The sequence below is a fragment of the Xenopus laevis genome, chromosome 2S (genome assembly GCF_017654675.1).
Source record: "Xenopus laevis strain J_2021 chromosome 2S, Xenopus_laevis_v10.1, whole genome shotgun sequence".
Classification (NCBI taxonomy): Eukaryota; Metazoa; Chordata; class Amphibia; order Anura; family Pipidae; genus Xenopus; species Xenopus laevis.
Genome location: NC_054374.1, coordinates 118,632,488 through 118,657,025, shown reverse-complemented (window position 1 = coordinate 118,657,025; position 24,538 = coordinate 118,632,488). Strand labels below are relative to the sequence as shown.

The window sequence follows — 24,538 nt, the reverse complement described above, 5'->3', positions numbered from 1 at the left end:
ACAGTTTAGCGAATTTTTCACCAGTTTCGCGAATTTTGCGGGAATTCCCCAAAATTCGTGGCGAAGTGAAATGGGACAAATTCGCCCATCACTAACTGCAACTAAAAGGTACCCTCGTCATGACATTTTAAAATATTCCTTCTAGCACATAGGAATAGGTAATCACTCATTTTCTTTCCTCTTTCCATATTCATCTCTGATAGATTCCATGAAACCCATTCCCAACACATCACTTCTGATACTTATCACATATTCTCTTCAGATAGCACAAATATTGCTAGGCACAACCAAAATATACTACAAATAAAGTCCCAGAGAGAATTGATTTATTTTTCATTTGTATTCTAATAACCAGTAATGAATGTATCATGAAAAGCCTGTTGCAGGGTGTTCTATAAAGGTCTTACTAACAAAATACTGTTAGGGGCAGATTTATCAAGAGTCGAAGTGAAAATTTGAATTTGAATTTAAAAATTTGAATATTCAAATTTATTGTAGTGTAATTCAGCTAGAGAATAGTTAAAATTTTATTCTAGTTTTTAAAAGAATTCGAATTTTGAAATTTATCATGTACTGGCCCTTTAGGAATTCAAATTCGACTATTTGTCAATTTAAATCTGCCGAATTGCTGTTTTAGCCTATGGGGGACGTCCTGGAATCAATTTGGAGTTGTTTGGTGGCATCCTAAAAGTCAAGAGAAAAAACTTGAATCAAATTAGATTTGAGTTTGCGGGTCGATTCCATTCACCCGAATTGAAAAAATTAATTTTTTAAAAAAAAATTTTTTGATTGGTCGCTTTTAACTTGAAAATCGAGTTTATGGAAGTTTATTGGAGCTTTTATAAACTCCCATGAACTCTAAATTCGACCCTTGATAAATCTGCACCCTAGTGTCCTTATCCCTTAACAGCCACAGCACTCACCCTGCCAACCTACTTGACTATGCAGCCCACTGCCTTCATAATGAGAAATTCCTTTTTTGTGGTTCTTCTCAGAAGCAACCAGCTTCCCTAAGCCTGGCAGAATATGATCATTGAATTCTGGTTTGGTTATACCTGCCACCTATTATCTGTAGGTTAATTAAGATCAATATCAGGCAAATACTGGAGCTATCCACTGGTACAGTATTAAGTGCTGTATGTTTTTCTTTTGACATTAACCTTATAGACTCATGTGGCAGTTAAAAAAAAGAAGCCTCTTACTTATATGACCCCCTGAATAAGACTTCAGAAAAATTGGAAAGATTCCCAATCATCATTAGCCCAAAATTGGGCAAAATAGTTGTATATACATTTGAAAACTTAAGAGATTCCTATTGTTGGCTTTTCAAACTCTATTTTCAAGGTTATATTTTTACATCCTATAAACCTTATAATTATACAACCCATTCCTCTCAAAATTCACCTATAAAATTACTACCATACAGATGGAGAGTTTTGCACATTTTCACAGTGCAACAACCCTTTGTAACCTAATGTTCTTGATTCTGGCAGGTATATGAGGGGTTAAAAGCTGCACTTATTGAAGAACCTGTCTCAGAGCCTCAAAGTGATCAATCTGTGGTAATGAGAAATTAATATGCAATGCCATTGCCTTCATTTTCACAACATCATTACTTACAATAGAACAAGAATATGCTCCGGCAATCAGAATGTATGGGGGTAGGAAATTATGTGCATATGAATGAACTATAAATAGGTACAAGTTTGTCAGTTTGTTACAATGATTTCTGGTTGTCTTTAAAGGATACCTTGAAGCAGGGGTGACCAAATTTTACTGTTGTGTAGTCTCGTGACGTTAGGGCAACATGGTATATCACCTTATGTGCTAAGCCAGACAGATTTGTTTCAGCAGTTTGACCAATTTTAACCAATGACCAGCTATCCAAGAATATAAGTCATCTTTATCAAAAGATTCTGAGATTCTGACAGCTGATCTGAAAACAGAATTTCCATCTAATGGTGCACCAGGTGAGTGGGTGAATGGGGCACTTGCGAACTGAAGAGCTGCATGTATAAAAAGCTACATAACTAAAAAAAAGAAAAAAACTACAGATAATGAAAACCGATTGCAAATTGTCTCAGAATATCATTCTCTTCATCATACTAAAAGTTAATTCAATGGTGACCAAGCCCTTTAAAGAGATACTGACACCAGAAATTAAGCTCTTTTTTATATCTATCATAGTATTGCCTTTGAAAGCTACGTATAACTTTGTCATAAAGTATTTGCACAATGCTTTTACATTCTGATGCCCCATGTTCCTTTATGAGGGGGCAGAAGGAGATGGGACAGTCAGGTTGGCAAAACCGTTTACAAACTTCAACTAACAATTGCTTACAAAAATAAACCTCTCAGCAAAAAACTATTAACATGACCTATAGGTAACTTTTAATGTACATTCATATTTTAACAAGTAGTTTTTAGTGTCAGTATCACTTTAAATAAGGCATGATATCCTAATATGATACATGGACTCCTTGAAAGTCTCCATAAGCAACAAAAAAGAATCAGTACCCCATACCTCCCAACTGTCCCGTTTTCTGTGGGACAGCTCCAAATTTGTGTAAAAGAAAACGGATCCGCACACACACCGATTAGTGCAGTCGGGGATTATCCCCTTTTATTCAGCCACCAAACATAATATCTAACAGCTCCAAATTTGACAGCTCAGCCTGAAGTCCCTTATTCTTCCTGAAATGTGCTGAGTTTCTCTTTGATCTTCTGCACTGACTCCACAAAAAGATAAAAGTTTCTGAAACTTAATTCAAATAAGAGGCAGTGAGCCCACAGTTTAAAGGGCAATTTCAGCTTCATTAGCAAAACTGTTAAAACACATGAACATGACCCTAAAATTCTCAGAAATGTGTTCAAACTTTCGTAACCTGCCAAATGGACATTGTAGGTGGTGTGGCCATAAAATAGGTGCAGGGTCGGACTGGGGGGCCTGGGGCCCACCGGGACTGCTGTCCAGGGCCCCCCAGCCCCCCAGCCCCCGCCTACCCTTGCTGCAGGGCCCCTACCTCCCCTTGCTGCGGCACCAGCGCCGCGCTCCTCTTTGGCGTTGTCCCATGCCGGCGCGCATGCGCAGACGGCACCCGTGCCGACGAGAATGCGCAGACAGCGCATCGCGCCGGCTACGTTTTTTTTTTTTTAACTATTACGATTGGGGGTCTGGCCCGGCGGGGCCCCTTGAAGGTCGGGGCCCACCGGGTATTTTCCCGGTGTCCCGCCGGGCCAGTCCGACACTGAATAGGTGTGATCCAAAGATTTTTCCACACTATGAGTGGCTGATGCATTTGTCCCTCTTTACATTTTTTAGATATTGGGAGGTATGGCACCCCTGTCACCTTTTAAATGGTGTTTGTTCTTTATCTGCTGAAGATGTCACCTTAGTTAAGAAAAGATACTCTCTAGCAATTCCTAATTATATAACAGCAAACGCACACAGAAGGTTCTCTGTAACAAAAAAAATCTGTCTTTAAAGTCCACTTAAGAGATGATACTTGGAAGCTAAATCCATACTATAAATAACACAAATTTACGTTTAATTTTGTTCAACACTTATATGTTGTCTACAAATGTATCGCAACTTGACCAAAATATTTTAAGTGCTGTGCTTCATTTCATTGATAAAGCCACAAAAATATCACTATCAGAGGAAACGTGTCATTCCCTAACGGCCAGTGCCAGAAAAGAATGTTCCTTATCAGCAAGCGAGGCACTCATGCCAATAATTCTGGTGCTCCGGATGCTTCTTGTGTTGGTAATTAACATATTTATCCATTTAATGTAAGCAGCAGAAAGCCTGTCATAGCACCACATATGCTTTTAACCCTTTTTTGGGGGGTAGCTGACAAAAACTTGATATGCTATGAAAAAATGCACAATTTTTGCCCAATACTCATTTTTGAAGCTGATTAAGGCAAATAGGGTTGAGTGAAATATTTCGACCATATACTCTACTGTCAAAAAAATGTTGCACAGTTTGAAAAATGTTACACAACAAACATCCCCATTTACCTTAATGCATTTGGCAAAATGTTGACATTTCACAAATTTTCAGGTCTGATTCGCCCACCCCTAAAGGCGAGATTTCTGGCAGAGGGGCCCCCATGGGGTCTCTATATATAAATCAAGAACACCAAACTTGGAACTCTCCAGCATTTGCTGAACTAGCTTCTAGCAACCCCTGACCAGGCTGTAAAGCTGGAAGTCATAATGAAAATACCTAATGCTTACATAACATGACATATGACAAAATGTATGTCTAGAAATATATTTGTCCTTAAAGAAAAACTATACCCCCAAACAATGTAGGTCTCTATAAAAAAATATTGCCTAAAACAGCTCATATGTAAAACGCTGCTTCGTGTAAACAAACCATGTTCATAATAATATACTTTTCTAGTAGTATGTGCCATTGGGTAATCATAAATAGAAAATTGCCATTTTAAAAAATAAGGGCCGCCCCCTGGGATCATACGATTCACTGTGCACACAAACAAATCAAACAAACTATACTTCGTAGGTCACATGAGCCAATTAACAGACCGAGTTGTGTCTTTTGCTTCAACTCTTCTTCCTGTTGCAGTAAGAGCTGTAGTATTTCTGGTCAGGTGATCTCTGAGGCAGCACACAGACCATCATGAAATGGTGGTTCAAGGCAAGAGATGTAAAAGGGCAATATTTACTTAAATATATATTCATTTGGTAAGATTCTTTTATATGCCACTTAATATGATATAAAATATCTGTTGCTTAAGTATTCATTTTGGGGGTATAGTTTTCCTTTAAGGGGTTATTTGATTTTAGGGAACCAAAACAATTTATTATTTTCCATAACCTAAAAATTAGACCTTTTTCTTTATTAACACAAAGCTAGTTTTGAGGGTTGCAGGCAAATTACATTTGGGGTGGATCAGTGCTGCATGGGAGATGGGTCATGAAATGTGTGGGGGGGGGTCATGGCAAGTGTAGCAAGGGCTGGGACGCTGGAGGTAGGTATTTATTATATTTTCAGCATCATCAAAACAACAAAATGTGGCAACCCTACCGGTTTCTAGCTTCTAGCATTAGACAGGGAGTCTCTATCTCCTAGCTATAGAGGAGAGATGGACAACCTGCAGATGTCCAGATCTTGTGAAACTATAGCTTCCTTCAACCACTGCCCTTCTTCTATTGTCAGTTGGTGGGACATTCAGTGAGGCTGAAGTTGACCATTCCTGCTATAAACAGCAAAAACAACTTTGACTCAAATTCCTGCTGCACGTGACAAAACAGACACTCAGTGGCATAACTAGAGAGGAAGCTGGGCCCCATGGTCAAGGAGGGGCCCGGGGAACAGGAAGCCTGGACAGCAGGCCCGCTTCCTCTATATATAAAATATACTGAATATAGATGCACTCGGCTTGCTGACTCATACCATTTAATCCTCAATGACTTTCCTCTTTAGCCTTATATTTTACATGCCATATTATTTGTATACATTATAAAATACCTATTATAGTGCAATATATATATATATATATATATATATATATATATATATATATATATATATATATATATATATATATATATATATACATGTATGGGACCTGTTATCCAGAATGCTCGGGACCTGGGGTTTGCCGGATAAAGGATCTTTCCGTAATTTAGGTCTTCATGCCTTAAGTCTACTAGAAATTCATTTAAACATTAAATAAACCCAATAGGCTGGTTCCGCTTTCAATAAGGATTAATTATATCTTAGTTGGGATCAAGTATAAGGTACTGTTTTATTATTACAGAGAATTTGGATTATTTGGATAAAATGGAGTCTATGGGAGCCATTCCGTAATTCGGAGCTTTCTGGATATCGGGTTTCCGGATAAGGGATCCTATACCTGTATATGGATCTCTTATTTAATACAACGGCAGCCGAGTCTTGCCGACCAATATATATATATATATATATATATATATATATATATATATATATATATATATATATATATATATATATATATATTTATATATATATATATATGTATAAATATATATATGTACATATATATATATATACATATATATATATGTGTGTGTGTGTGTGTGTGAAATATGATATCAGTAATGCAGTGTGGGTGAAACTATCAAAGTAACACAAACTAGGAACACGTGCAAAAAGAGTAAGCTAAAGAGAATTCTAAAAAAGTTAAATAATATAATTTGCCAAATGGAGTGTAAAAAGGCCAATAAACACTACTGTTTTTGTTAACGGCTAGCTTTCAGCAAAACCATCAATATTTGAGGTATTTTATTTTCTAACTTGATCATAGCCCGTGCGGCATAAGCATAACCCCAAGGAAGGCAGAAAACACTTCTTGGCTGAACAATTAATCAACAGCTTGAAGTGACAGATAATGGCCATTCTATCCCTCATCTCAGAATATTAAATGTAGGCCACATTCCGCTGTCTGTAGAGCCACAGAGGGAAAAAGTCCCTGTTGCATTTGCCCTTTCATAGAGAGGGAAATATTATTAGAAAGGACATAAACAGACTAATTAAATCACAGCAGTGTGGTTGAGATGACAGCTGGTACAGCGTGTGACAGAGCTGATCCATATCTGAGAGCAGGAGGCACTTCACTTCCAATCCATTCGCTATTAGGTACTCTCCGACTTGCTGTGCCGACATTAAATAATAGCATATCATTTCCAAAGGAAAAATGATTTCACAAAAGGAAAGGAAAGGCTTTGTAACCACTGAGCTTTTGTGAAAAACCAATAAAAAGAACATTACCTAACAATTCAATTTTTTTTACTTCTTTTTTTTAGGTGGGAGAATAAAGATGCAATAATTCCATTAGCTTTCATCAGCGGGATTCTCGAAAATCAACACTCTTTACTTATCATGCTGTGAAATACAAATAGAGCTACAGGCTTAGTCGGCAAGACTCGGCTGCCGTTGTATTAAATAAGAGATCAGCCCTTTGTGACGGAAAACATATCTGTTTCATTAGGATTTGCTCTAATTCGAAACTGTTGAAATTGATCTCAGTGTACTGTTTTAATAAGAGCGTTTCAAATTGTTATCAGATGTATAATTCTCTCAGCAGCGAATGAATGCATGTGGGTGTTTGTGTTGACGTGAAAACCTGCCGAAACAGAAAGCCGGGGTTTTTTTCTTGGTTATGGCTATTAAATTCTTTCATTTTAAGGTGTGTTTTCCCCTCTTGTCACGTGAGGTGGGAGCTAGATAGCAGATGGCTGATTTTATGAGAGCTAGGAGATTAATTTTCAAGGTCACTTTATATAAAAAAAATTGTTCCTGATGTGCATTTGTGTGCTGAAAAACACTATCTTTGTATATAGCAGTGGCTATAGTTCAACTGAGACTTACTGTATTTGTACATTTAAACAACTGATCAAGAGTAGTTTATTGTAATAGCTGCAAGAGTTAAAATGCAACAGAAATTGTATTAAATAAGCAGCCCTGCATCGATGCATGTGCATTTTTTGCATTCTCTGAACCACACGGTTGAAAGGCTTGTAAATATATGCCCACATCTTACTGTGTGATGCCCATATTTCTTCATGGGCAAGTTCATGGGATTTTACTAAGTAGCACAAAATGTTGTCCCATCCTGAACTGTCCATGGGCACTGCTGCCATTAGGTCAGTTGAGAAACAGGCCTCAGGTGGCAGCAGCCTACAAGTTAACATGGGTGGCACAAAACTGATCCCAGTAACTTTAAGAGCCGAAATTCCAATTTTTAAATAAGAATTTCAGCTCTTCTAGAACAGAAATCATATTGCGATCTCTATAATAGGAATGCAGCCCCTCCTCCAATCCACTCCAGCACATAAATACTAAGCCTGGAGGGATGAGAGGGGCGGCATCTAATAGTCCACCTCAGGACAGCACCTATGCCAGAAACACCCCCGGGACTATCCAGTGCAAATATAGCAGTGAGCACAACCTTGTTGAAATTCTGCAAAAAAATTATAACTGCAGAACTGTGAGAAAGTGTATGGCCAAAGGTACCTTTAGGGCACTAAAGTTGCCTTTGCATTTGAGTAGCAGGTTTTAGAGCACCTACACACGTGAGATAATTAATTCCATATGATTCTGCTTGGTTGTACCCACTAGCATCAAAATCTGCATTGGATGCTGACCCTGCAGACCCTGGGGCCCTGTTCTGCATTGCACTCTGAACTCACAAAAATGCACTTAGCTATGTTTTAAAAATGCATTATTTACAGTATGTGTTTTGATGCATTCCTCGTGCATCAAAGCCGCACATAGCTGGTCATATTGTACGCCACATCTCAGAGTGTAGCTAGTAGTATAACTCATGACTCCCTTGTCTCAGTTAGGCCATTATCTGTTTGTGAAGATGGTTACTTAATGACATTTCAAAGTCCGTTATCTTTTAGAAACTTGGTTCTCATGAAGACAGTTTAGTGGATTTTCTTTTCCCTGACTGGTTATTTGGATACAATTATGCTCAGCTGAGCTTTATTGCTTCTCATACCATCTGCTCTCTGGGTACTGGGCAGGGTGGAAAACATAGGTCTCACCAGTCCAGTTTTTGGCTTAATTGTTATTCTTCTCATTATTATTAGTACTAGTAGCATTCCAGAAGCATGCTTGTCGCTACGATCAATGTAAATCCCAAGAACACAAAGTCATATAATAGTAAAAATATATATATAATATATATATAATGGAATGCAATATAATCTATTACACAGCTATAGACTTTATTACTAATATTCTAAATATTTCAAAGTACAGTTAAATTCTAATTTCATCAGAAAGGCTACATAAAATAACCCATGCTGTTCCAAAGAACAAGGTGTAAAATACAATCTTATTTTGATAACTACTTCCAAAGAATATTAAAGGGAAGGGAGCAAGGAGCAGTGCTATGAGTGCAGTGCTATGAGTACAGTGCTGTACTAAATATCTGCCCATAGTGCACCATGGTCTAACCTGCACAATGGGCAAAACTCACACACCAATTGTGGCCACAAGTAAGAGGAATGGGACTCAACACACATGGGGGGTGTAGACTGGCAGCACGTGAAGGAGTTTGTGACTGTCGTCGGCAGGCCTTGAGGTAACAGCTATTCATAAGAAATTTTTTTTACCATGTATGGTTTCACTGTGAATTCCACGCTCGCAAAAAGTTTTTGGAACAGTGCCAAAAATTTGCCACATGGTCAGTTTCATGTGCAACAAAAAATATGCATAAAAAATGTTGCTAGGTAGAAATAAAAGTTGCACGTAGATTATATTTTGCTATTAAAACTACAAAAATGTCCCACATAGACTTTAAAAGGATTCTGTCATGATTTTTATGATGCAGTTTTTATTTCTAAATTACACTGTTAACACTGCAAATAATTCACTCTACAATATAAAATTTCATTCCATAACCAGCAAGTGTATTTTTTTTAGTTGTAATATTGGTGTGTAGGCAGCCATATCAGGTAATTTAGCCTGGTTCAACTTACAGTACAGCAGTAAAGAGTGACTGGAGTTTATCAACGCACAAGTCACATGACTGGGGGCAGCTGGGAAACTGACAATATGTCTAGCCCCATGTCACATTACAAAAATTAAAATTTTCTCTTTTGAGAAACAGATTTCAGTGCAAAATTCTGCTGGAGCAGCACTAATAACTGATGCATTTTGAAAAAACATTTTTCCCATGACAGTATCCCTTTAATGAGTTTCATGAATTTTTCGTTGTTTTTCTAATTTTCTTGTAGTTCTGCAAACTTTTCGGAGAAGTGAAATGGGACATATTCGCTCATCACTAGTGACAGCAACAGTAGGCCTGTAATAGGGTAAAATGATGGTTTAATATAAATGTTCTTGAGGTAGCTGCCCAGTACCCTTCTTCTGCCTCTTCTGCCAACCCCTAGTTCTGCCCCTGTGTAATAGTACACTCTAGGGCAGGGCTCCCCATCCTTTCATACCAGTAAGCCACATTCAAATGTAAAAAGAGTTGGGGAGCAACATAAGTATGAAAAAAAGTTCACGGGGGATTCAAATAAGGGCTACAATTGGCTATTTTATAGGAACTATATGGACTGACAGCCTACAGGAGGCTCTGTTTGGCAGTACACCTCTATTTTTTGCAAACAAAACTTGCCTACAAACCAGAAATTAAAAAACAAGCACCTGCTTTGAGGCCACTGGGAGCAACATCCAAGGGGCTGGGGAGCAACATGTTGCGCACGAGCTACTGTTTGGGGATCACTACTCTAGTGCATAGGCAGCAATGGCTCCAACTAGGAGTTAGTAGGCATAGTGTTCCCAGCAGGGAAACCCACCAGCCAGGGCTTGAGGAGAGGCTGATCCAGATAGATCCGGCCAGGACCCAATAGGGGTGCCAGCGAGTGTGAGTCCCCCCCCCCCTGTGTAAAGCTGTGAGATTGAGCCCTGTGAATGTGATGCTGTTCAACTGAAGGCTGTGACAAATAAAGAGGATGTGTTTGACTACAACTCTCTGCATCATGTGTCTTTACTGGAGACTTTCCCCCACACCAAAGGTCGGTGGTATGTTGTGAGTTAACACGGGTACAGCATAGGAGATCGTTGACCCTGTTGCAGGCCTTGGACACCGAGTCCAACATTGATCACTTCTGGTGTGCATGAATAATAACAGCACTTTTGTTGTGACCGCAGTGCTCCCTTGAGTCAATGTGCACATAAGTCATCAGACAAGGTTAAACGTTGGCATTAGTACTATTTGCAAGTATGTATGAAGCATATATGAACACTAATCTGAATAGTGTCGATGTGCACTCCGTTTTGCGTCCAAGCAATAAGACCTGCCATATGCATCCCATTTATATATCTATAAAAAATGATGACTGGGGATTGGGGCATTTTGAGCACTACTATTTTCTGCCTGAGCACAGCAGAGGTCAAAACACCCATGTGTCCTAGGCCTAAACTTTTCTTCTGTGGTCTTTTACTGTGTGTCAGTGTGAGGGTTTCCTACTGCTCTGAGGGTTTACTAATACCAAACCTATTATGAATTGAAAATATTGTCATTGAACCGTAGACTGTTGCAGAGCAAGCTTCTGATGGCTTTTTCACCCGACTATTTAGAATCTGCTCACAGCACTGCCAGCTTAACCAAAAAGGATTAACTCTCATATCCAACTGAGAACACAGATAATTCTCTGTAATTGGTAAAAAATGAAGATGAATGGGACTGAGAGATAAGGAGCAATTAGCTCATCAGCAGTTACAGCTGTGCACTCAATCCGACTCCATCTCTCGAGTCTTCTTCCTTTTTAAGCGACCCGAGAAAAATAAGTGTAACCTTACAAAATACAGAAACAGGAATATTTACAAGCATTTAAGAAGCATGCGCAGGATAAAGACTGATGTTAGCGTACAAAATTTAGCACATTTGCACTTGCTGTGCAAACTGATGTATTTTTTTAAACTGAAGTTATTTGCCTGCAAATATATCCTTAAAACTCTGTGTTATCACTTAACCTTAAACTAAAAATATTGTTGCAGCAGACTCAAATCCCTGTCAATCGTTTCATTAGAGCAGCATCATCTGTTTGAAAATATAAGCAATTCCCTCATCTAATTATTCGGAGGATTTTAGGTTCATTAACATTGCCAAGACAGAGAATCAGATGTGCAACTGCAGAGCTGTGCTCAGTGGCCTGAAATCTCCCTTTCTTTTTATTTGATTTCTCAAGGTCTCAAGGACCTTCCCCTGAAAGCATGAAAAAGTTGTGTTTTCATTATAAAAAGTGCTTAACCAACATGAAGCCAAGGTTGATGTAACTATAGAAGCATTCACTTTTCCCCTTCAAAAAGGTGCACTTACCTGCAGGGCTGGAAATGTGTATATTAGACTGTAACTAATACAAACATCTAGCTAATGAGAATTTATTTTTAAATCTCCTTTTGAGCTGACATGTAACTTTCCAAACCCTTACTAGTGACCCACGACTGTCTTTCTCCAGCCCTGTACATATAGTGCACAAAATCCATGCACTGCTGAGTACAACTGCTTGTTAATAATAATAATCACAAAATAATATAGTGAATAAAGTACCCCTTCTTGTAAAATATAAGGATATTAGAAGTTACCGAGGAGTTTCATGACCATATAAAAACACGAGGCCGAAGATCAAGTTTTAATATAGAAGTCATGAAACTCCAAGGTAATATCCTCATATTTTGCAACAGGGGGTACTTTATTTAATATAATACACAAGTTTCAGTGAGTCATGTGACAGAAATGACATCAGAACTCACCGTTTATAACTGATGACATCAGAACTCACCGTTTATAACTGATGACATCAGAACTCACCGTTTATAAGGTTATAATTTACAAGATATTCATGGCTTTTGTGTATTTTATATATATATATATATATATATATATATATATATATATATATATATATATATATATATATATATATATCTATATATATATATATATATCTATATATATATATATATATATATATATATATATATATATATATATATATATATATAAACTCATTGCTAATTAGTCTTGCAATACAAGGAAAAGGGGAGAGCTAACAAAACTGACAACAAATAAACTGTATCTAAACAAAAAAAATAAATGACACCACCTAAATCTGTAGACATGCCGCAGTATTCAAGTTATGAATCAGTTTTTTAGTAATTCTGCGGCAGCTGCAATAAGAAAATTGTGATTTTAGATTTTCTTGTGGTTTTCTAACAGCTTTATGTGATCATGATGAACCTTTTCATGATTTTCCATGAAAACGTACAAAATCCAGGAAAAGAAGTCACGAATTCTAATGACATCTGTGATTAAATTTTTTTTCCACCAATTGTGTAGTTTTGGATCATTTTTTTAAATAAATCTCTCCTTTATGTCTTCTTCACAATTAAGTTGGTTTTTATTACAACATTTTGTAATGAAATACTGGCCCATTGCTAAAATAGATGGGAATGAGTCAATATTACCAGGTAAGAATAGTCACAACCTTCCTTTCTTTAATAGTGCTCCCGAGTGCCCCTAACCCAGCCTGCCTCACGCTGACACGCCAACAAATCCAAGGGGGCATAAGATCCATAGTATTACTAACTCTGGGCTATAATACAGATAATATAGCCCATACCTGTAAAAAGTCAATATGCCATTTTTTTTCTAATGACCACAGTGCTTGTGTTAGTGTTCATACAGTAGGGTATTACACCTTTAAGCCTACCAATCATGAAGTAAAGGTTGCAATGCTCTCTTATTTGTTTTGTCTCTTATTTTTTCTAGATGCATTGTATTTATCATAGGGATTAAGTGAATACTTTCTGTTATCCTAAGGATTTCCTGAATTATGGTATGTTTTTTATGTGCTTTAATTGTGATAGGCATTTATTACATTTAAGTACATTCATAATGTAAAATTGATGAGAGTGCTATTCTAAGCACTTTTGTAATTTCCATTCATTATTTATTTTGTTTTTATTGCAAGATATTAAAGGATACATGTAGGGGCTGATTCACTAAGGGTCGAATATCGAGGGTTAATTAACCCTCGATATTCGACTAGGAATTGAAATCCTTCGACTTCGAATATCGAAGTCGAAGGATTTAGCGCAGATATCTAAGGATTATTCCTTCGATCGAACGATTAAATCCTTTGAATTGAACGATTAAATCCTTCGAATCGAACGATTCGAAGGATTTAAATCCAACGATCGGAGGAATATCCTTCGATCAAAAAAAGTTAGCCAAGCCTATGGGGACCTTCCCCATAGGCTAACATTGACTTTGGTAGCATTTAGATGCCGAACTAGGGGGTCGAAGTTTTTTTTGGTCGAATAGTCGAACGATTTTTACTACGAATCCTTCGATTCGAAGTCGTAGTCGAAGGTCGAAGTAGCCCATTCGATGGTCGAAGTAGCCCAAAAAAACCTTCAAAATCCGAAGTTTTTTTTCATTCGAATCCTTCACTCTAAGTTAGTGAATCAGCCCCGTACTGTTAATATGAATGAATTTTGTTACAACACTGTCACCTGCTGGTCATTTTCCAACCAGTCTGACCACCAAGTAGTCACAAAGGAATTTGTCAGGTGAAAGAAAGAGGCTGCTCTGATGTTCTTCTGGTTAGCAAAAAAAAACAGAAACCTTTTTCAAATGTTACCTAAGCAGAAGAACATCAGAACAGCCTCTTTCTTTCTCCTGACAAATTCCCTGACTATTTTGTGGTCAGGCTGGTGGGAAAAGGACCAGCTGGTGGAGCAGTTGTAACAAAACACATTCATATTAACAGTACATGTATCCCTTATTATCTTGGAATAAAAACAAAATAAATAATGAATGTAAGTAACAAAAGTGCTTAGAATAGCACTCTCTTCAATTTTACATTATGAATGTACTTAAATGTAATATATGCCTATCACAATTAAAGCACATAAAAGATCATACCAAAATTCAGGAAATCCTTAGAATAACAGTGTTATGTATACAGTGTTATCAGGCATTGGTGCTATATGCAGTATTAGCTCACCAACTAGTAAATACAGAAAATATAATGGTACATCACTATAGGAGTATTGTGCATTGTTGTTAGTAAGATGTTGAAGGGTAACGTGTGGGAAAATAGAGAATGTGTAGTAAGCATGTAGCTCTTTCCTTTCAGCGCTTTGTGGTTGTTTATGTTCTATTATCCCAGCTAATTATGATGTTCTGTATTTCCTATGCTTTAACACACACAACCCTAATGTCTTTATGATTGATTCACTTCCTTAAAAACGAATAACATTCATGTATGATTGTGGGTTAAACAATGCGATTTTCCTTGGACATCTGTTCAGAGATCACATTGTGAATAGATATGAACTCATTTCCTAGTAAGCAAGCCATTACCTATTGTTGATATCTGTTTGCCGGTTTCAGGAGGCAGCATTATACTTGTAGAAAAAAAGGTTGATCGCCAGTTCAATATCTGAATTACTTTTATTTGTTTTGTTTTTTCAAATATTTAGGTAAAAAATATACTAAATGTGAATAAAACGTTGCACGGTTTAAAAAATAAAGCACAGTTAAGTAAATTGTAACAGAAAAAAAAAAGCCCATTGACTTCAATGCGATTGGTGAATTTTTGAAAGTTTCGGCAATTTTTAAAGAAGCGAAACGCGTCAGATCTACTGCTCAGGTCTACATTCCTCAATCTCCCCCATCCTCATTCTAGTTCATAATTCTCTCTGCCTTTTAAATCTGCCTTCTCGCTTCCATTTCATTTGTTGTTTCTCTCCGTTTCTTTTCACAAATTATTGAAAGCTACTAAGTGATTGCCATTGTCTGAAATTCCATTGTCACTGTTCTTATCTAATTTCAGGTTCATAGTACTGTAGAGGGAGAAAAAAAGGCAATAGTGGTATGTCTCGTTCACACAGGGATGTCTTATTTAGAGAAAACACCTATAAGCCCCGTGTGTGTGTGTGTGGACATTGTGACTGGATGCTTACAAATCATTGTGTGATTGGCTGCCAGTGACATTTATCATTTTATTTTTAGTGTCATCTTTGTGTAAGTGTGTTTTTTTCCTAGTCCAAATAATAACAATAGATTGTTGAAATGCAGGTGCCATGGTTTGCTTTTGTCTTATCAGGAATATAGCTGATATCATCCAAGCTGTCACAAGAATGTACTTGATATAAAGAAGAGATTGCAGACATGCCTGCAATCAATATTAGGATTAGGATGCCCACAGTATGGCAGATATGGCTAGTGCATATCATTTTGTCAGCATCTATTTCTATGAGCAAATGAAGCATTAATTCAAATCATAAATCTGTGGTGATTTAAATCTAGGAATGAGCACCTGCCTGCTTTAATGATTTATTTTGTACATTTCAGTAAGCAGGAGATTTGTCCATATGAACTGACAGGTCACCTTCAGATGCCAGCAGCCGGCTGTTTATCACCAAACAGACTAACATCTCATCTTAGCAAGTAAATATTAAACTAAAAGAATCCAATTGATTAAGAATAAGAAAAAAAATGTGCCTTTGCCAAGTCTGTATTTTTCCTGGCCGTTATGGGTTTCACTACAGGTTTGTCTGCTAAAATAACAATTTTAGGATTAGAGGATGAGAGCTGAAGGTTATCATAATAAATTGTAGTGTGGGAGCTAAAATAATTATCTATTAGCAGCATTTTGTGCCTCTGATTCCCATTCCTTCCTGACCTTTGTTTTGCAGCATTAGCAGGTTCACTGTGTTTGTAATATTTATTTAGAGTAATAATATGCTCTATTAATTTCACTTTCCCTTGCATTAGCAATATGCAAAGCAAACATTCATACCTAATGGATAGATTTACAATTCCATTGGACTGATACATATATAACTTTAGCTTTTTCTAATTTAATGTGACTCAGCTTCAAACACCCATTCAAAACCATACAAATCTTCAACATTTGTAATGTTATAGTTTTTTTGTGACGTGATACCAAGTGAAGACCCAAAACATGTTTTTTTTATGCAGCACAAAAAAGTAAATGGAGAAAAGAAGAGAAGCCAGACAACCAACCAAGTGGCCTGAACCAATATATTTAAATAGAAGATGAATATTGATGAGCGATAGTAAATATAGGAATGCAGATTTTGTGAAATGACCTGCTGTTTTTTATGCCACAAAACAGATATTACAGATATAGAATCTATTATCCAGAATGCTTGGCAAATTGGGTATTCTGTGATTTGGAACACTACACCTTAAGTCTTCTAAAAATCTTAAATTAAAGCTTAAATAAACCCAAAGGGATTGTTTAGTCACCAATATGGATTCGTGCTGTCTTGTTACCATCAAGTTCAAGATATTTTTTAACAATTGAATTATTTATTAAAATGCAATCTGTTGCCTATGGCATTCCCATAATTTGAAGAGGCATGAGTACCGCTTGGCCTGGCTCTGGTTTTTATCCCATTTAATTATTTACTGAACAGTTCACATACAGTATATTTTTGTTTCCCATATAATTCTTTAATCATCAGCATCTTGATTTAGGAGTTTTAGTCACTTCAAAAGAGATAATGATGGCAAAGTTTTTTATTCACTACTGGAAGAAATCAATGTGCAATATTCTCTAATATTCTCTAATTCTTGATCTTGAAAAGATATTGTCATTTGCTTTTATTATTTGTGATTCTATATTTCTGGCAAACAGCAGCCACTCTTTGCTTTATAAGGGCAGAGACACAGCTCAGATTCGGGGACAGCGACAAATCTCCTCTTCTTCTGGCGACTAATCTCCTTGAACTGCCTCCTGTCGGCTAGAATGTAAATCGCCGGCAGGATGGAAATCAGTATGCTTCATTTTCCAAAGCCGCCGAAGTTGCCTCACAAGGAAACTCTGGGTGACTTCGGAAAACAAAGTGCTCCGAGTGCCACCCCACCTACGATTTAGAGTCTAGCCGGTGGCAGCCAGTTCCTGGAGATTAGTTGCCCCTGAAGAAGAGGGGATTTATCCCTGGGCGACTAAATCTCACCGAATCTGAGCGTGTGTCTCTGCCCGAAAACTGTTTTTTGATATATTTTGAGAATCAGAGTCTCCAGACAAAGCTGGATTATCTTTTCGTAGAAAGGCTCATTGACATTTCCTTCAATGCTGTTTGGTAGTGCCTGTGACTGGTTTCAGGAAAAGAGAAGTGTTGGAAAACTCCAGTGGGCCCTTCTGCTCAGCCAACTTTTTGCCTTTGATGCCTATACAACAGCAAGTGGCCCATTTCTATACAAGAATAAAGAGAAGAAATGGAGGAGGAGACTGATGATAATATTTGAGGAGAAGTGATTAAAAGAATAAAGAAAGTGAATGACAAGGAAAAATTGTTTTCTGGTGGGCCCCAGGCATCCCAGTCCAACACTGGATAAGAGATAAGAAAACTTAGCAGTGGCAGGATGGACACAAACAATGAACTTTTTAAATAAAATAAAATAGAATCTGGTTATTCTACATGGAGTTTTATGATGCTTTTTGGGTTTTTCTTTGTTTTTGTTTTTTAAAAAAACTCTGTGGCATAATTACAGCAATGCATAAATGTAAATGGATTTAAACTGATTTCTATCTAGCATTTTATTTTTAACGTCCCCATACTCTATTGCAATTAGCAGTAACTTTTCATTCCCCATGATGCACTGCATCGTGTTTGCGTAATGGTGAAATATTGAAAAGCGTATTTCAGCCACATGTGGTACGTGCAGTTGTCTTTGCACTGCAGTCAAAGACACGTTAATGCCCTTTTTTCAGCCAATGGCAATGCACTGTCCTGCTTTGTTTGGCGGTTTTGCGCCCATCAGAAATGCATGCAGCCATTTGGCTGATTGAATTAGTTTCCATGTTAATGCATTCTCAGAGGGAATTTTTAAAAAACACGGTGTAAAGACGCCACATGTGACATTTGCTAATTGTTTGCCAAGTGTTAATGAATGAGCCCCGATATCTCAGCTCTTCCAGGATGGTTGCCTGATACCATAATACTAATACAGATAATACTTTTATACCTTGTTTTTCAAGAACATTAAAGGGGTTATTTATCAAAATCAGAATTTTTCTGATTTTTTTAAATTAAAAAAGTCAGAATCTAAAATCCACCATTTGACCTTATTTTTTATTTGGTTCAAGTAAAAACTCGATAAAAACGAATGAAAACTGAAATCATTTTTTTTTGGAGTTATTTGTTGGATCGCATGTTTTTTTGGGCTTTTCCTCAAAAAAGCCAGAATTTTTCAGATTTTTGCCCAAAAAGGTGGGATTTCAGGATAATTCCAGCGCAGACCACAGAAATTCCAATAGGATAGGGAGCTCTCCAATTGATTTATATACAACCTTGCAAGTCTGAGATGGCAGATTTTCAGATTCTGCTTTTTTGCTGCAAAAAAACGTGAGTCTTAAAAAAAACCCTCAAAAATTGCAGTTTTGCCCCAAAAAGCCAGACTGGAGTTTAGTAAATAACCATCTTAACTACAACAATATTTGAATGTAACTTCCCAGGAGATGACTGATCCTTGAAAGGAATCCTGTGAAAGTGCTCCAATAGATCCATTTTGATTTTTTTTTATAAGAAGCAACAAAAACCCTGTAAGGAAACTTTAACAGAACAGATGCACTGAAACTATGCCAATAAAAGATGTATTTATGATACTATTAATGACTATTAATGATATTATTAGACTATTTACACATCACTCTGGATGAGGCCTCTAAAGAAACTTACCAACACTTGAACTGAAATCTCCATTGTCAGAATCAGCTCCATGCTGGTTATTGCTGCCATGATAGTTGGTCATAGCTTCCAACTTGATTTTTTTCACCTTCATTGCTTCCGCTATTGCTGCATTAGTTGCAGCTGCTGCTGCTGCGGCTGCTGCAGTCAAACCTGGAAAGGGCACAAACATGGCACTCAAAATACAAATATTCCATAGAACTGTAGAAATATCCAATGTTTTATAATGAGAGCATTACAATTTATTCATTGAAAGTATGTCTACAAGCCATAGACTTTTCATGTTTTGATTAGACAGGTGAAATTGATTATTCTAAATTTAAACAATGAAACATACATATCAATAAACTGCAAGAAGTGAGATGATAAAAAAACTGACATAAGTCATTCACATTTATGGTATGAATATAAAAATCATTGCATACTTAATTTCCAGGTGTTACTAGTCTAAATCATAGCATGGCAAAACCTTTGCAGTATAATATGTAGTCATTCCTCCAAACAGATATAACTTCTACCAAATTCCCATTAACTTGCTGTAGCTTAATTATTCTCCCCAGGGAGGTTTGGGAATGCTCTTAAGATTAGCAGCATTAATAGATAGGGGCTCATAAGACCTTGATGGTTAACATGTCTCATTCAGATTACACAGTCGGAGAAGCAGCTTTTGAAATACATCTCTATACCACCTTTGTCGGAACAGTATTGACAGTATTCAAGAAAAACTATTAGCAATCTGATTCTAACTATTAGGGGAGGGGAAACTAACATGTGGCTTAATGCTCAGTCTTCGTTTAAAACCATCTGATAGGCAGATAGCATAAAGCTGATCCTATAGATAAATTCTTTTAAACCTTGATTTCATTCTAAAAGTCCAATATAACATATTTATAGAATCAATATTTTCCTTTTCATATATATAATTGTTGTATACCTTAGTGTGATATCATAATGATTACCCAATGGTTACACAACCAAAGGGTCATTTTTACTGTGAATGAAAATACACTATTTAAATTAAGAGCTGCTTATTTTAAGCTGTCATGTCCCTTTAAACCACTGATGTGATGCATATAACATGATACAGAGTCTTCATATTGAATGCATAACTGCATAACTGCATGGTGGCAGAATTCCTTATTCTCTTCTAATGAGTTTTTCACTATTCCAGGAGAGATTTTATTCACACTAATGAATGTGTTTTTGTGTTTGTATGTTTTTTTTACTATTCCTGAGAGATGGTGACTTCGAGTTATCACTAGGCAAATTCAATCCGTCATTCTAGCATTCCTCATTGGAGCACTGGGGGATCTGTTTAATTAAATTTTGTGATGATGCTACTTTTTAACCCTAGCAGATGAAACCAGCTATCTCTCATATTACAAAATAAAAATATATAGACAAATCAGTCTCCCTGTGCAGAGCAATCCATGCTCCTATTTATGAAAAAAATCAAGTGAAGAAAGTGGAGAGATGAACAGAATTTGCAATATATTATTATTATTATTATTTTATATATATATTCTCTAGGCTGGGAAATAAGCTCTTATTCTCTTAGCACATTTGACAGCTGAAAGTTTGGATACTCTTTGGACCAGTGTGATCAGTGGCCATGTTCTCCAGCGACAGCAAATGAAAATAAATACATATTGTGCCTGTTGTCACTCTTTTTATAAATTCCTAATTGGACAATTTCTCTGCTATATTCCTATAGACCAACTAACAAGCTTCAGTAAAGTTTAACAGGTACAGATCTGTCCAAATGAGTGATGACCAGTAGGAGTATCAGCTATTCTGCAAGTGAATGGGTCGGCTGAATGAATCAACCTGACCCAACTGTAAATGTATCCAAATCATCATTTTTTCCATTGCAACTGCTGTTTGTGTAATTGTTCCTTATAGGAAGTTATAGAGTATGCTACAATTGTCCCATTGATACACTGTAGAATTTTACATCCCCATAGGCTAACATTACACCACGGTAGGTTTAAAGTGGTGAAGTATGAAGTCAAAGTATTTTTTAAAGAGACAGTACTTTGACTATCGAACGGTTGAATAGTCAAACGATTTTGACCAATTTGATGGTCGAAGTACCCAAAAAAATACTTGAAAATTAATAAATTTTACCATTCGAATTCTTCACTCGAGCTTAGTAAATGTGCCCCTTAAAGTACATTAACACATTCCAAGAGAAATAAGCTACACGGTATTCTTCAAAATAAACATTTTATATGCAAACTTCTGAAGACTCATATATCGCTACTTTATCTAATCAAAGCAGACTCAATAATGCAGAAGGCCAAAGGTGAAGTATTATTTTACAATAGGTTTAGTCAAAAATTACTAGCAGAACAAAGGCAAGGAATAAAACGGATAATAAATGAACCTTTATAGCCTTAGGCACTGGCCTAGTTAATAAACTTTCATTGAAAGTTTCTTTCAACTATTCCGGACATAGAAATTGGAAAAAAAAAAATTAAATTACAGCCATGTGTGAGTTTTAAGTCAGTTATTCCTTTTATCTCCACCTTCACAAAAACCAAGTAGCACTACGTTTATTTCTAACTTGATCTGACTGACACTTAAGTTCATTACTCATTTGGATTCTTTTTTGCACAATGAGGAATTTACAGTAGTTTCTGGTCAAGTGACCTATTGGAGCCAGCTTTTTTTTTTTTTTGCTTGGTTAAAAAAGCAATGAATAATACCACAAGTAAAAATTCACCCATATTCATGCATATTGATTAACATGTATCTCGTAAAAATCGTTGAAGTTTAGTTAGCAAAATACATTCATCTAACTATTAATATTCTCTTAAATTAATAGCATTTCTACAAAATGATAAAATAACAATTACAGATTATACTCCTTTGAAACAAAATTGTTTGTTGAGAATAATTGTTTGGAGCAGTTTGCTTGGAAGGTCCCATAATCTGTATACTCGTACAACACTTATCTAGCTATTCTCTTCCAAGTAACAGTACAGTAACACTTTGTGAAAGGAAAATGCATTCTTACACATAAAGGTACATGCCCTTAAGTAATTTATTGTGACATAATCTCAGCACAAGCTTTCATGGACTCCCAACCCTTGTACATGAGGAAAAGGGTGTCCACTAAAAGTCTGTACTGAAAGTCTGCCACAGAAAATTACGTAAAGGCTTGTAAACAGTCAAACTGGGCTGGTGGGACAGCGGGAAAAATGTGGTGGACCCCAGCCCTTGTGGGCCCACCCAACCCAGACCCCCCTGAAACTAAGGGGCACTTTTTCTACTGACTTCCTTTCCCAATTGCAGCCCAACACAGAACTGATATGTGCAGGGGGTTGAGGCATCAAAAGAAGACCTGATGACTGTGGTGGAGGCCCTGGGGTTGGTGATACTGTAGCAGCCACAATACAGAAAAACAGATACGTGCGGGAGTAGGAGAGCAACTTCAGAGGAAAACTTGATAACTGTGGCAGGAGCCCCAGGTTTGGTGTGGGGGCCCTGTCCAAAGCTGGACATGTGTCTATATGTGCTTGCGTGCTTCTGCCCTTACAAAGTGCCCCATAATTTAATTATCCTTCACACAGTAGTTATACACTCAAAGTCAGTATATGATATGTCCTATATATGTCCCACTGTTGCTCCGTCCTAACACCATATATTCCAATAAGTAACATCAATGTGGGGACAAAAGGACAGAATGCAGGATTACTGCTAATGTGCAAGTTTATTGCAATCCAAATGACATGTTTCGGGCATCACAGGCCCTTTTTCAAGTAACACTGTGATGCCTGAAACATGTCACGTGGATTGCAATAAACTTGCACATTAGCAGTAATCCTCCATAATTTGAATACTTTAGGACACCTCCCAATAAAGTCACTAGTATATAAACTCAATAGTTCAAGCTTGTCATCTGACAAACTTTCTCATAGGTCTGACACTCAAATAATCTTGTCTGTCAGCTTGAAGACCCTGATGAGAAGAGCTGAGAGAAAGTGGTCTCCTAACTTGCAGATCTGTTGGTACATTATCAGCGCAGAATGCGGTTGATGGTGACATTTTGGTCTGGAAAGAACAACTGCATCTTGATAGGTTGCAGGACTGTCAGCCAAAACTATATTTACAGGTTTTCATAAGGTAAGGTTTAAATCGGTCTGATTGTCCTATGTCCTATTAATATGCAGTGAAGTTGCCTGAGAATACTAGACTCTATTGCTAGTACTGTCAATCTCGTGTTTGAAAAGTAATTTAAATCCCAAAAATATACATAAACATAGATCTAAAATGTGACTCATTTAGAAATATAAGCATTATTGGTGGCAGCGATAAATAATGTTTATCTAATATATCAGCTACAGAAATTATTTGGAACAGGAATTACCAGAGTAAGATGTGAAATACAGAGGAAAAACTCTGCACGTGCCGAATGTTTTGACTCAATACAAAGTCATTGTAGGTCACTCATTTTCCAATTCCAAGCTAATCATCAGGTTGCAATTTGAAGTATATTATTTGTTATTTATGTAAAGCTATCTTCATCCAGAAATAATGCCAAATCTTTAAATTACATTGCTGGGAATGGAAACAATTTGATCTTATCCAGTTGCTCTGCAATACTCATTGTATTACAACATAATCGGCATATTGAAATTTCTGGGAACAAAGATGAAAAACAATTTGCTAACCTGAGCATGTGATGCAATCTGACATTCTAAATATAAGCATGAACTGGAAATAAGAACAGGTAGTGGAATGTGCATTTCCAAAAAAAAATATATAAACTTGGACATTATGCAAAGCACATGCACAGACATATTCCTCCTGATTAGAAACAACAACAAGAAAAGCACATCACATTTCTGCTAATGTTTAACAGCATAAACACAAGAACTAGTATTAGGAAATAGCTTAAGGGGTTTATATCCCTAAAAAGAGCTTAAAAAGAAAGAGAGGGATTTTGGGGCAATTTAGCAATTTACACTTCTCTTGCAATTTTTCCGATTGGCCTGTAAGCAAAACAAACAGATCAGTGTAATATAACCATTTCTGTGTGGTTAAATCACACATGTGATGTATGTACATCTAGGGGGCCCATTTACTTAGTTCGAGTGATGGAATAGAATAAAAAAAACTTTGAATTTCGAATGTTTTTTTTGGCTACCATCGAATTGGCTACTTCGACCTTCGACTACGACTTTGACTTCGAATCAAACGATTCGAACTAAGAATTGTTCGACTATTCGACCATTCGATAGTCGAAGTACTGTCTCTTTATAAAAA

The 24,538-nt window shown here is 36.8% G+C and overlaps 1 protein-coding gene across 1 annotated transcript in view; it reads right to left on the bottom strand.

Annotated features, from left to right (window-relative positions):
* The window catches only part of dach1.S (dachshund family transcription factor 1 S homeolog), a gene marked incomplete at its 5' end in the record, with an annotated part of 231,580 nt that overhangs the window by 96,455 nt on the left and 110,587 nt on the right, over positions 1 to 24,538 (bottom strand). Inside the window, 1 exon segment of the mRNA NM_001096718.1 lies at positions 19,259 to 19,420. Coding sequence (NP_001090187.1) covers positions 19,259 to 19,420 — 162 coding nt within the window.